The sequence below is a fragment of the Gossypium raimondii genome, chromosome 11 (genome assembly GCF_025698545.1).
Source record: "Gossypium raimondii isolate GPD5lz chromosome 11, ASM2569854v1, whole genome shotgun sequence".
Lineage (NCBI taxonomy): Eukaryota > Viridiplantae > Streptophyta > Magnoliopsida > Malvales > Malvaceae > Gossypium > Gossypium raimondii.
The window spans coordinates 6,505,335-6,520,775 of record NC_068575.1 but is presented as its reverse complement, the minus strand read 5'-3'; the positions used below and the strand labels follow the sequence as shown (position 1 = coordinate 6,520,775).

The 15,441-nt window shown below is 27.4% G+C and overlaps 1 protein-coding gene across 1 annotated transcript; it reads right to left on the bottom strand.

Moving 5' to 3' along the window:
• Positions 1-5,318: 5,318 nt before the first annotated feature.
• LOC105761177 (ethylene-responsive transcription factor 3) lies at positions 5,319-6,459 on the bottom strand. The gene has a single exon (XM_012578913.2). It carries the CDS (start codon positions 6,128-6,130, stop codon positions 5,498-5,500), a length of 633 nt encoding a protein of 210 aa, XP_012434367.1. The 5' UTR covers positions 6,131-6,459; the 3' UTR covers positions 5,319-5,497.
• Between the last annotated feature and the right edge of the window lie 8,982 nt (positions 6,460-15,441).

The following is a 15,441-nucleotide window of genomic DNA, read 5'->3' as shown; positions in this document are numbered from 1 at the left end:
TTCATGATTGTGAAGCATATGAAACATAGAAAAGTAAAAGAAAGCATCTTACCTGAATTAATTCATCCAAACCCTCCATTTTAGGAGGTTTGACATTCTCAAAGTCCACTGTAGTATACCAGCATTTCTTAAAATCAGAAATAAATAAATATTTCAAAGCATTTCTCAAAGTCTACTGCAATAAACATGAAAAGTTAAATCATCATACCATCACCCTTCAAGATATCATGTGATAGTTCATTGCCATCTTGTACAAGCGAAACCAGCTAAAACGTTACAGGTAATAACAGGTCAGATTTGAAGAAATCAACCATTATAGAATCTATACGTTACTGAGACTCTTTTATCTTCTTTAAAGCATTTCCTGCGTCTAATACATACTCGAACATGAGAATGGCAAGATGATTAAACATATTTGATATATTATATCAAACACATGCTTGTATTTCACATTCACTTCGAGTAGGTATAATCAGATTCCAAACGAAATTACAACTTCTAACCTGCATAGCAATGACAAATTCTTTGAAACCAAGATATCCCTGCCTCTTAGAATCCGCAATCGCCCACACCTTTAAGGAATCAACAAATACAAAATAAACAAATGAAGAAAATATGTATCGAAAAACTGAAGTTTCAATTAAAATTAAGAAAAATCAATAACCTGCTTGAGCTCTTGTCGCGATAAATTTGACATAGAAAGAAAATTTATTGCATTATTTCCAGTAACGCGGCCATCATTATCTACCAAAAAAAAAAACAAATAAATTAAAAGCGACTAATATTTTTTGAGGAAAAAAAAAGTTAAAAAACTACCTGAATCAGCTACGTCAAACCATTCTTTATAAATTTTCTGGTGTTCTTTGGAACATGAACCGATCCGAGGGGCTCCGATCTCCATTTTCCAATGAGAACAATTGTGTTAATCAAATAAAACCAGAGATCGGAGCCTGTCCTCTCCTGGATAATGAACACTTGACTTGAGGATGAACAATGGCGGAATGAATGTAGAGAAAATTTAGACAAGGAAGAAAAGAGAGACGAGAGAAAATTTTGGAGCTATGTTTTGGGATTTTTAAAACTTAAAACTTGAAATTAAATCCTTCGCCATGGATACAATGTGTTTACCGGTCTTTTAACTGAATTTGCCAGCGGGAATCTCCTCTTACTAACGGCCATTCATGGGCTTATTTATAGCTGATACATATAAAAAAAAAAGGCTATTTTTAGGCCCGTTGGACTAAACATAACATAACGAAGACGGGTTCGGTTTTCTTTTTATTATTTTTCAATCTATATTATTATATTTTTTACGGGACACCCGTTTGATCGCTCGTTCGATTTCTCTTAAAAAAAGTTTTGAGTTCAAGTCTTGTACATGGAGATCAGTACTGAAAGAGTTTTATCTTTTATTTAGAGGTTTGACCTAATTAGACTCTAAATTTAACTTGGACTCAATGTGAGTATCAAATATCAAAAGTTCTTGAATTGAAACCTATAATCATTTTTAATAATTATTTGCAAGTATGATTTTTTTACAAAATTAATGAATGATTCTACAGATATGAATAATAATGACCAATGTATTGAAATATATCTTTTTCCTCAAGGGATCAAGATCGGTTCTACAAACATGAATGGTAATAATCAGTGTATAGAAATATATTATTGTCCTCGAGAGAACAAAATCAATTTCGAGATTTTATGTTTAATTTATAAAGAGTTTCTCAAGTCACGTTACTAATGCAAGTATTGTCAAATTATGCTCCCAATGAGGTATTACTCATTTTGGAGATGAAGATCATCATCATAATTTTGGCCTTTAAGAAAAGACAATTCACGCAAAGAATGCGGCCTTTACTAAGTCTAGTACTTAATCAATCAACGTTTGATCAGTTTCCCCTCTCAACATTAGTCTCGAGTGTGGACCGTGGTGTTTCTCGTTGGTTAGATAAATCTAGATCAAATTTTCATAAACAATATTCAAAAAAAATATGGCCTATAAGAAAGAAAGTGACCCTTATATATGGTCAAATGGTACAAAAGGAACTTTCTCAAGACCAAATCAGCTGGTTATGATGAAATCACCCATTTGGTATAACTATTATTGTCCTAAATCTTCTCATATTCTTATCTGAATTTTGTTCTTTGAATTATTGCAAAAAGAAAGAACAAAAAAATGCCATTCATCCTACTTCACTAAGGTTAGAGTGATAGAATAGCACCCTAATCCTTCTTCAATCACAAGATTTTCTTCTCTTTTCAAACCAGTTGAGAATGTCAATTTTTTTTATATTTTTTAAAATATTTTTATAAATATATTTAAAAATGTATAAACATGAATATTTAAAAAAAAATTGAATAACATAAGAATAAGGCCGAATGGTAGTGCAGGCCATTTAGACAACATTTTGAGGGCAAGTGGAGGAAATCCCTGCACTGATAAGTGTGAATAAATTATTAATAATTATTATTTTTTATTTGTGTTTTATCTCTTTTAATAATGTTGGAACTCACATTTAATGTTTTATTATTATACCCAACCCTTTTATTAATTATTAATAATTATTCAATGATTTTATACAATAAAATAGTACTTAAATTATACTAATTTTTCATATTGATACCTAAATTTTTTTATCAAAACTAGTACCTAAACTATTAAACTATTACCCATTTTACCCGAAATGTTAGTTTTGTTAGAGAAAAATTTTCAGCCAATTATAACTTGTCACGTAGATCTTTATTTATTTTACCCATGGTCTTATATTTTCTTCTCATCAAACAATTTTTACCAAATTTTCTTACGTTTTCTCATTAATCAAACACCCAAAAAATTATTGTTTACTTTCTGGTATTAAAGTTTCCACCATTTTATCATTTTCAAGCTTCAACTTCTTCTACAAGGAAGCCTAAAATGATAAAATGGAGGAAGCTTTGTACAAGGAAGTATATATATATATATATTGGTGTTTGTTTGATAAGAAAATGTAAGAAAATCTAGTAAAATTATTTGATGAGAAGAAAATATAAGAAGATGAGTAAAATAAATAGAAATCTATGTGACAAATTATGATTGGCAAATTTCTTTTTCTAACGGGACTAACAGTTGAGGTAAAATAGATAAATATTTAATAGTTTATGTACTAGTTTTAATTTAGGTACTAATTTGGAAAAACTAATATAGTTGTTTAAGCCTTATTGAATACAGTAAAACTTAAGAAAATAATATTATTAAAATAAACATAAATTTCAAAATATTAATTTTTATGAGTTGAACAAATATCTTAATTCCAAAAGTGTAAAAAAAAAAAAAACTTAGCATAAACATAGGTCATGAGCTATCTCATGCCTATCTATTTTATTGTTTTTCTTTATAGCCCACTGGATGGAAGGTCAGAGCAGCTGCAAAAGCTTCATTGGTTCTAATGTCAAAAAATAGTCTTTTCCAAATACCAATACATATAATTTTTTTTTATATTGTTGTATGTTTCAATTTAAATACAGAAAAAGTGGATGAACCATCCAAAAGTGGTCAAATTGCAAATGCAATGGATATGAGATATATATTACAATTGCCAAATATCCTTGAAAATCATCCTATCCTAATTCTCAAGTTGCCACTATCAATCAAGCCTACAACAGAAACCCAAACCATATATCTATACATATTTATTTAATAAATTAGTAGAGTATTAATTATAATAATACATATTTAATATTTTTTAGTTTATATTTATTTATCAAAATGATATGTTTTGAATCGTAAATAAAAATTTTAGTTTTATCAAAGCCCAAATCAGTATATGTCTTGTCCATGGAAGGTGAGAAGATCTCGAGGAGGCCAAATCGGAACCATCAGGCTTAGATTAGCGCACCCTCCCTTTTTACTATAGAAAAATTTGAGGTCTTTGTTTTTTTATAAACTTCTTGTCTCGGTAATTTAAATGTGCGAAAATATTTTTTTTATTAATAAATTGATATTTAAAATCATTTCATTTTGATCTCTTTTTCAATTAAAGCATCGGATTTTTAATTTTCATAGGAACTCCCGATTATTTTTATAGATTCTGTTATTTCATTGATTCGAATTAAATAATAAATTAATAAATTTCTTTCTGGAAAAAGATAATCCCATGTTATTTTGATAAAATATTAAATATATATTATTTTTAAATTTTCTCTAAAATTTTATTATCAATATGAATTTGATTAAATATTAAAAATAATTAATCATACTTATTTTAAAATTTTTAATAGGCTATTAATCTGATTCATTTTAGTGTGTTGTTGTATTGTCTTCTCCTTACTTCGGCTTGGGAGATAAATTGAACAATCAAAACTATATTATGTTAGCCAACACAATCAAAGTTGAACTGATAATTCTTTTGATATTATACATGTCTGTTTTATGGTATATATTTAAGGGTTTATGACTGCTCCTCTAATATTATCTCTAAAGTTTGAACCTACGTTCTTTCTATTAGAATACAATGTGCTTTATCATTACATTTAACCAATCGTTGATATTAAAAATTTTCGTAAAAAAAATTCCCAGTAAAGATTTTTTTTCATAAATTCTAAATTGGTACATTAAATTGATTCACAACTAAGGAATGAAAAAAAAAGCTCTCTTCCATCTTGTGATTGAATTAATTGCACAAATAAAATTATCTTTCTTCACCCAAAATCCTAGATGCCGTATTATGATTTTTTTTTCCTCTTTCTTCAATATTCATCTTTCAACACTTTATAGTGATTGAATGAAGAAATAATTACTCTCTTAAGAAAACAAAACACCCCAACTGAGCACAAAACAAAATATTGCTACTGACTAGATTTTTCTCTTTTATTTAGATTTTATATATATAAAATTAAGTAGATGTGTTTTGAAGATTATTTTCTGCCATATTGGGATAGATTAACTCTACAAAAGAAATTAATTTTAAAATTTTAAATACACAACTATATGCCTTTAAATTTTAAGATCAATAATCACGAGTTTAAAAAATTCATATATAGTAAAATAAACATGAAAAATACATTAATTTTACGATAAAAAACATATTTATCTATTTTATTCTTCTTTTTAACATTAATTTTAAATAACATAAATACAATATACCAGTGTTGTTGGAATCGATCCGGATCCACCTGGCATATTAATCCAAATGAACTGCTCAAAATCTGGAAATTAGGGTTTTAACTTTTTAATCCAGTTTGTAGAGAAAACTATGTTCAAGAAAAGGATGAATAAACTCAATACTTGATATGTATAACATCACAAACCCTAAATCATAAATTCATAATAACCATAATTCTAACAACAAAGTTCATCATTATGTGATAAAAATCAAAGCCAGGTTTCATACATATACGAATTAGTACCAGTTTCATCAATCATGTCTTGTGTTCTTTTTTTTTTCTTTCTTTTTCTTTTTCCTTTTTTAAGAAAAAAAAAGGGAAAATTAATAATTTATCATCATCATCATCGTGATCAAAGACATAAAGCAGTACAGTGGAGATCATCAGCGTCATCCAACGGTGGAAAATTGAGATCAAAAGGCAACATTCTCCGACGTGAAGATGATGCGATAACCCCATCATCAACGACCGACGACGACGAATCGCAGTCGCTGTGACAATCCTCCGGCGCCAAAGGCGGAGTCCTCGGACGATACTTCCTGGTCGAAACCGCCGCGAAATCCGTCGACTTCTGTGGCGGTAGTTGAGCCGGTCTCGGCCCACTAAAAGATTCCACCGTGCTACTCATGCTACTCCTCGTCGGTCTTTGCGGGTTCACTTCCGGGTCTTCAAAATCACCCATCGGATATAACCGGCGGCCGTCGTCGCCGAAAGCTGGGATATTAGAGGAATTTACGGGAAAATTTGTTTTCGCTTTGGGTCCACGGAGTTGTCTCGCGGCCGCATCGTAGGCTCGAGCGGCGTCTTCCGCCGAATCGAAAGTGCCTAGCCAAACTCGAGTCTTTTTCACTGGGTCTCTAATCTCGGCCGCGAATCTTCCCCACGGCCTTTTCCTAACCCCTCTGTATCTTGGTTCTTTTAAAGATCCGTTGTTTTCTACAGCCGGTTTCTCAGCTACGGCGGCGGCAACTCGGCCCCTCCTCATCGGAAAACAATCAAAACTTTAGATTCACACAAATTCCTTAAAAGGGTCAATGCGAATCGAAGAACTCAGATGAACAGATTACAAATTAAAAGAAAAAAAAACGAAGCAACCCGAACAAATCATCCCACAAAAATCTAATCTATAATCGAAATTTAAAAGACAAAAAAGATTGAGGGAGAAGGCAGCAAGATCAAGAAAGCAAATAAAGGGAATGGGAAAGAAAGAAAAGGGAGAGAATTGTGGCGGGAGGAAGAAGATAGGGGCGATTGGGAAGTGGATGGCACCACCAAGAGGAGAGAGTTCACACAATAAACTGATATTGATTTTTTATTTGCGAGAGAGTTGGTGTTCGATTTTATTTTATTTTCCAAAGGTCTAACTGTGGTTTTAGTCCTTCTACCATACTAAAATTTGAAATTTATTTCTTTTATTCTAGTTTAACCTAATATTATTATCTCTTTACCATTGTAATAATACGAGAAAAATACTTATTTCTTACATATTTATTACAATAGTTAAGCCTAAAATAAAAAAGAGAGTACAAATTTATACTTGAAATTAGAAAGATTAGTAAAATCATTCGTAAAAACTAAGGCTTCTTCAAAATAAGCGAAAAGTTTTCCGTTTCTTTGCTAATAAGTCGTGGGAGTGATTAAATATTACTGATCAAATTAGCTTATTTCTAACTCGTATACTAAACATGTATAAAAAATAATACTCCTACCAAACATAGCATCAAAGTGACGTTAATGCATCTACTAATTATGATTTTCCTATAACCATAGGCGTCCCCGACAATTTTATGGTCTAAGCTTAATCTGTTCAAGCCAAGTGATATTTAAATAAAGTCTTCCCAACAATGATAACTTTAGTATTCAAATGCTCAAGGAATAGGTCTACTGCCACTTCTTCCTATCACTAATCATATTAAAAATCGAGATCTAATCATTTTACTTTAAATTGACATATTCTTTGATGTTATTAGTATGTCGAAATTGATAATATCATTAATCGATGTTGTTAAAGTGGCGAAATAATTTATTTGTAATAATTTAGTAACACAATTAAGATTGCCTGAAATTTCAGGTAATAATAAATTTACATTTTAAATATATTATCAACTTGGAGTTAGTAGTAATATTACAAATGTAGAGGACCAAAATTAAAATAAAATAATTAAATCTCTTGTTTTTTAGCATAGTAATTTCTATATTTCTTTTCTCTCTTTTGTTGAAATGGTTTTTTCTTTCCCCTACTTTTCTCGATTTGTCTACAATTCTCTTGTCCCCACAATACTTACTCGGCCTTACATCTGTCCACGTATGTCCGTTTCAATTCGTTTAAAATTTATTATTTATTCAAATAATTAATATGAAAATTATTAATTTAAAATATAGATGTTAATTCAAAAATAATATAAATAAATAATAAAATGTATAGCTCTTAAATATATAAATACATCAGATAAACAATAATAGATGCATTATAGTTATTTATCATAGATTTAATAAATTATGCATATTAAAATAAAATGGTATAAAATAAATTAAATAAAGCTTTGATTGGAATTTTGTGTGTTGGCCTAATTGCTAGGGTGTTCACTGCTTTAGGCGTGGCCTGAGCTCGAGTCGCATTGCTATTTTAGGGTTTTACCCTCCTCTTGTAATTTACCAAAAAGAAATAAAGTTTTGATTGAGTGACAAATTTAAGGTTTTAATAATCCAATTAATGCGTGTTCAAACTCACCATATACTTATTTTAATTACCGAAAGATATTTTCGTAATTTTTAACCGAGTTGGTGACCTGTTTGAGGGTGACACCAACTAAATAAAATACTTAATGAATATTATAAATATATATATTAATTATAAAAATCTTCTAAATATTAAAATAAAAAATTCAAATTCTACTCAACATTTGAGTAAATCTAGATTATAACACACTCATATTAATATGAAAATTAAAAGTGACTTTAGTTAAAATGGTAAAGTTGAGACAATAAAAATAATGATGTTCGGGTTCAAATATTATCATGCATATACACTTTTTAATTTTTATATAAAATACAAAAATACATTCAAAATAATATTTATTAATTTATAAAATAATGGGTTTTAATAATTTTACAATTGAGTTCAAACCTCGATTTAATAGGTGACACCTATTCAATCAAACTATCAAATAATAGTATCACATGAAAATCCATTCGAACATACAACTTTCAAGAATCTAATAGTATGGGTACCAACTAAATTAAAACTCAATCAATAATTATATATCGAAACCTATTACTGATTTTGAATCTCTAAATTATGATATTGCAAAAAATCTACAAAGGGAAAAAAATTAAATTACTTGTTATTAACTAGTACTATTTTAAAGATATTTTTCTTAAAAGGAAGAAAAGGTGCAAAAATTAATTTTTTGTAAAAATAAAAGATAATATTGGATAAAGAAAATAATGGAAAAATAACTTATAGCCATGATTATTAGTAATAAGTTGCTTAAAGTTGTGCAAGTATTCCACATTTTGCTTCTTTAAGCAACCTACCACCACAATTAGAATTTACAATTAGGTATTATCCACAAGTTTTAAAAATTATAATTATTAATTTATGTTTTTTCTTCTCCATAATGTGTATATTTGATTCTTGTTGTTTTCGATTTTAAAAATAACCATGTAGGTTACTATATTTAAAATTTTAATATTTTAGCCAATATTTTTATTAAAAAAACAGTAATTCAACTATTTTTGAAAAGTTAATGATGAAATTTAATTTTTTAAAACCAAATTTAACTCCCAACAAAATAAGCGTCAAATTAATAAAAAATATAAATATTAAAGCTAAATTTCTTATGTTAGAGTTTGTGTGACCCGAATCCTGTCACTTGTTAAAAAAATAAATACAGTGACATTGATTAAAATAAGATTTTTCAACCTTTAAATAGATGTAGTTGAAACTCTTATTGTATCATTCAGTTTTCAACATTAGTAAATTTTTCTCCTCTACCCATGATTTTTTTTTCGAAAGAGTTTTCACGTAAAATCTGTATATTTTATTTTTCCTTTTCTTATTGCTTTACGAACCTTCTATTGCCATTATCGGCGTCTATTATAATATTTATTATGCTTATAACAAAATACTAGTCAAATTTAGTATCTCTAATTAATCACGTTTTACCTTTGCTACTTGTGATAAAGCAGACATTCCCCAAGTAAATTATTTAACTTTTGAATTCATTTTAATGTTGATAATGATTTAAAACTTTTGTATGTGTTTTATTTTATTTTTAATTACAAAAATGGTGGAAAAAATAGAAAACAAAGAGAAAAGAAGCATTAAGCAACTTGGATGCACCATACAATTTTCTTATTTAAAAGTCTCATATATTCTTTTTCAAATTTATTTAAAAAAAAGGGTAGGAAATGGACAAAGTGTTTGTTGGAATTGCAGCCAAAATGTGAATATGATCTTTTCTTATCGACCACAATGAAATATTATTCTAATAAATTTGAACAAGTCTTTGCACTATTTGTAAAATTAAATTTTAGTCTTACATTTTGATTTTTAGAAATTCAGTTATTCTATTTTTAGATTTTAGAATCAAAGTCCACTGTTAATATTATTATTACATTTTTAATTTTGTTGGTGTAACATTTTAAATAAATAAAAAAACATTTATGTATTAATGAAATTGAATTTGGATTTGAAATATGACAAATAGAAGGACTAAATTTTTAAAATAAAAATATAGATATTAAATCTAAAATTTATAAAAGATAAAAGGCTTGTAATATATTTTGACCAATTGAAGCTATAAGTTAAAAACTCAATTATTTAAAACACATCATTGTGTTATATATTTTATTTAGTATATATATTATTTATACTAGATTATAACATGTTGATAATGTGAGTAAAAAATAAAATTATATAATAAATATATTTATACAAAAATTGATTAAAATTGCAAATAACACTTTGGTGAATGGTAAATTATAATGTTAAATACTATAAAGGTCGAGGTAGTATAGTTTTTTTATTAAAAATTACATAGAAAATACATGTTCTTGAGATTTCATTGTATTTGTAACGTCCCTAAATCCCCGAATCTTGAACAAGGTTAGTTCAGAATATATATATATATATATATATATATATATAAATAGGAGTTAGAATTTTCAAGTAAATAAAATAATAATTAACATTGTTAGTAGAGAAGGCAAATGGATACTAGATGGAATTGAAGAGACTCGTGTGTTAAGAAAAATAAATTGGGTATAGACTAAATTGTAAGAGAGTGAAAAGTGTTGGGGTAAAAGTGTAAAAGATAAAAGTATAAATGATTAAATTGAATTGAGTTGAAAAGGAGGAAGGACTAAAAGTGTTAATATACCAAGTGACTGTCATGAATTGTTGATGAAATTGAAGAGATTGATAAGAGACAAAATGGTCTTTTCTTAAATAGATTTTTAATGATTTTAATGGTTTAATTATTAAATTATTAGGATATTTTTTTATGGAAAAGTGTAGAAAACTCATCCATCTTACGCCACCACCATTCATGAAAGGAAAAGTTTTTTTTTTTTTTAAATTTGGTCCCTTTCCACCATTATCATCAAATCCAAGTTAGAAACCATCAAATTTCCATAGAAATCCTCAGTGAAATAAAGAATACAACATCATAGCAAGGTGATTTTCAAGTGAGAGAAGATGTGTTTTCATGTTGGAGGAGAGAGAAAATCAAACTAAGGTTTGAAATCAAGAGAACAATGTTTTAAATATCAAAAGAACAAAGTTTGAAATCAAACTTTGTGGATATAGTTGGCATGCTATAGGAACCTGAGCGTTCCCGTGTTAATCGTGATATTTGAGATATTGCACTTCGGTGCTTCTTGTTCTGTTATGCATTTCAGTGCCTATATTTCTAGCACTTTTGTGCTTATTTTATTATGATATGTTCCATGTGTTCCTGTTATATCGTGAAATGACAAAGTAGTGAATCAAAGTATTAGCGAACTTTATAAATATTGAATACATTTTTTATTATTATGATAAATTCATGAATTATTGTGGAATGAACTAAGTAACGGTAAGGTTTGAATTCACGGGTACTTACTAAACTTTCATGAGCTTAATGCATTATTTTTCAACAGGCATGTGAAAGATTGGATTGAAGTTCTTGTTCGAAGTAGCAACCTCAACACATCTCAGGACACCATGAAGGCTAGGGAGAAAAGGGGTATGGAATAAATGTTATGGTATAAAGTATGACATGTACATAGGTATTACATTGTTTATGAGCTTTGATTATTGTTTGGAATAATCGTGGATAGTTTTGGTGTGGTTTGGAGGTGTTTGAAAACAACATTTTTTGGCCCCCTATCCTAAGTCTTGAGAAAAACGAAAATGTCTCAAGACATAAGAACTTTAAAGTTAAAAAGTTACAGTATCAAGGTCATGTCTCTAGAGATAAACCCCTTTATCTTGAGACATTCGGTTATTTGTGTCAAGACAGTATAACTTTGAAACTGATGTTCTACATTAACATGACACTTTCTCAAGACATTCAAGCCTTTTTATTGAGACATGAACCTAGAATTGAAAATTTTTAGTTGAACCAAAAGAGACTTGAAACAAGTTTGATATGGAATTAAACCTTATTATTAGTCTAATTAAATTAGAAAAGGGGTAATGTAACATTGATAAAAGTCCAAATTATAAGTATTTGATATAGAAAAGAATGTTCAGTGCTAAATGTAACATTTCAATTGAAGTCACATTTGGCCTTTATTTTAACTTCTTTTTTTTTAAATTTGTTACATAAATTTTTGCACCCACTTTGTGGGTATTCCATATATTATTTGAAGCGTTAATTGACTTGGTATCATCTATTAATGTAATTTTGATTCAGTTGAGAAATGACCAAAATCCAATTCTTTTATAAAATAACAAACATTACTATTGGGGTATTTTGTTATTTCACATATTTTATGTAAAATCTAAAAAAATACACATAATAAGATTTGAACTTAAATTACTATGGTCAATATCTTAACTTTATCATTTCAACCAAATTTTCGTTTATTTTTGTATAATTTTTTATAAATATATCATTATATAAAATTTTCCACCTACCTCGTATGCATATCATAATCTAATTTTATTTAAACATATTAAAAACAATAAAAGTTATTAATTATCATATTTAATAGAATAGAATATTCTCTTTTATTCAAAAAGCCATAATTTTGGGGTTAAAGACAAGTTTGTAGGTTTGGAAATTTTAAGGGTTAAAGTGCAATTTTGCCATCATATTATAGGTCAATATTGAAATTTGCCACTATATTTTGTTTTATTGATATTTGTATTATATTTTTAAAAGTATGAGCAAATTTGTCAACTTTTATGTGATTGAATTTTACTACTAAACTTTGAATTTTATTAAAATTTCCACCAACTTTGATTATTTAATTAAAATTTACCACTCAAGATTAATTTTGATGATTTGAAAACATAATTTAACAAGGACAATTATTTTAAATAATTTATTTTAATAATTAAAATTAATTTAACTTATAAATATTAAAATTAATAAATTAAATTAGAATGCCTATTTATTGAAATAAAAACTTAGAAAAATAAAATAAAATTACATATATCATAAACGAACAATGACAAATAAAAATGTATTTTAGTGGAAAAATCAATAAAATAAATAAAACAACAAAAATTCAATAGAGTTAAGCTAAATTGATAAATATTAATTAAGTTGAAATATTACATAAAATTTCACACAACAAAAACTAAATAAGATAAACTAAATACGAATATATAAATAAATCAAAATTTATATATCTATAATAGGAAGGCCTCTCACAATGGACACTTGTACATTTATTTTCCATTTTTTTTGACATGAGAATATTCTGGCTAAATTTCAATTGTACTCCTTTACTTTTTAGATTATAAGAATAATTAACTTTCAATTTGATCCTTATATTTTGTTCAAATTGGAGATTTAACCTATATATTTTAATTTTAACATAATTTGATACTTCATCTTTTACAATACTATTAGGTAGTCTAAATACTTTATTCTAATTAAAATGATGTTGCGAATCTTTTAGAAATGTTAGCACAATTAAAATTGTTTATTAAATTCAGACTCGTTACAATATTATTTTTGTTATATGAATACCGAGTTTATTTTATTTCTTTTCAAAATGCCATTAACAAATGAATTTAAATTTTAATTTGAAAAATAGAGAGAAATTTTTGAAAATAAAAGTAAAGAAATTAAATTCTAGATGTACCAAGAATGTAAAAACTTTAAAATTTTTACACTGTAATTTAATTAAATAATAAATAATTAAGAGGGTTAAAACTTAAAACCATACTTTATGACATAAATAATAATAATAATATAAAATGAATATTTGTCAACTTAATTAAATGTAGTTTACCTGCTTAAATTAACTTGATTAATAATTGTTAAATAACTTTAAAAATATTTTAAAAAGTATAGGTATAACTACCATTCATCATGGCTCATCATTAGTGCTACTGTCCATCTGTCTCATATCTATCAAATGTTTGAATTAAAATTTGACCTAAACTTTTATTTTTATTTAATTATTATTATTATTTTGGATTTTGTGACAATTGGAGATTATAGCCAAAACCCATTCTAAAAAGGCAAGGACTTTGAGGACTTATAATTAGGGATTATAATAATTAAGTTGCCCATTTGTTCTTTTTATGACAAAGGTGTTCCATGCTTATTTTTTTTTGAATAATTTTGTGATTCATTCTTTTAATTTACTTATAAAATAATTCTCACAAAATAAAACTTTATGTTTAAAGTTCATGAAGAAAAAAAGGTAAGATTAGTTTTATTATAATTAACCAATGGTAGTTTTTTTTTAAATAAGGGATAATCGTTTTAGCGCATTTATATATTGACAATAATGTTGACACTAATCGAACTTATAAATATATTGTATTTTTAAATATTTTATTTTATTTTATTTTCTTGAATTTAGAAGAAGAAAAGAGTGTTTTTAGAAAGAAAAAAAAAGAAAGAAGAAAAGAAGTAAAACACAAAACATAAATGTATTTATAAATGAAAAAAAATTGAGAGGAAAAACTAGAAAAGTTTCATTTTTTTTTAATTTAACCGACAGCAGCCGGTTTCCCATTGAGTTCTAACCGGTTAAGGACCCGTCTCTTGTTCGCGTATAGGCTAACGACAACTATGTTTTCATTTTTGACGCGTCAATATATGACTAACTGATACGTGTCTAAAATTATTTTGCGTTAATTACATTGGGACGTCCTCAAACTAGCACTAAAACTCTAAATTAATTTTTAAAATTTAAAATATTTTAATTGAGTCTTTAAAGTATTTATATCATATCCAATGATGCCAGAATTATATCAGACAGAATCGAGAATCGGTGATTTGACTAGTTTAACCAGTGGCATAAAAATAGATATAGATCAAACCGCTTTTGAACCTATAAAAACTGAAAACTGGGATAAAAATTTTGACTATTAAACCGGTTTATGAAAATTTTAACTTTTTTTTTTAAATTTTTATGGATTTTTAATTATTCATTTAACTATTGTTGAACTGGTGGTCGAACTGAGAATCAGTAGTTTGACTGGTTCGACCACCTATTCATTTTTTAAAACAATATTGTCGAAACCCTCTATTAGTCTTGATTAATTCTTGAAAACAAACGTTAACCAGTGTATAAATGTCGTTTGAAGGACTTGTTTTAGGTATGCCAAATTAGATTTGAACGAGAAGGACATCGCTCGGTCTCCCGGTGAAAGGTGTGTGTTCTTTTACAAGCAAATTGAGATAAAATTGTGCTTAGGATAGGGCCACACAGGTGTGTAGACCACACGACCATATGCCATGAAAACCCTAGTGTTGTTCGTGAACCACATGGCCCGACCACACGGTTGTATCTCCCCTGTAGCTTAATTTTGCAATTTTCACATGGCCTCATTCTGTTACACGACCCAGTCACACGGCCGTGTGTCCCCTATTTTTTAGATTTTATAATTTTGTCCCCTACTTTATAAATTTTATAGTTTTATCCAAAATTTTATGATTTGTTCTGTTTAGTCCCTGAATGGTTTCTGAACTATTTTTAGTGTTTTATTTTATTCAATTAAACCCCTAATAATATGAATAATACTAGAATCCATGATCTAATTGACTAAAATAATGTTATGTGAATATTTGCATGAAATACACATGTTTATTGTATTTGTATTTGTGATTATGTGTACAA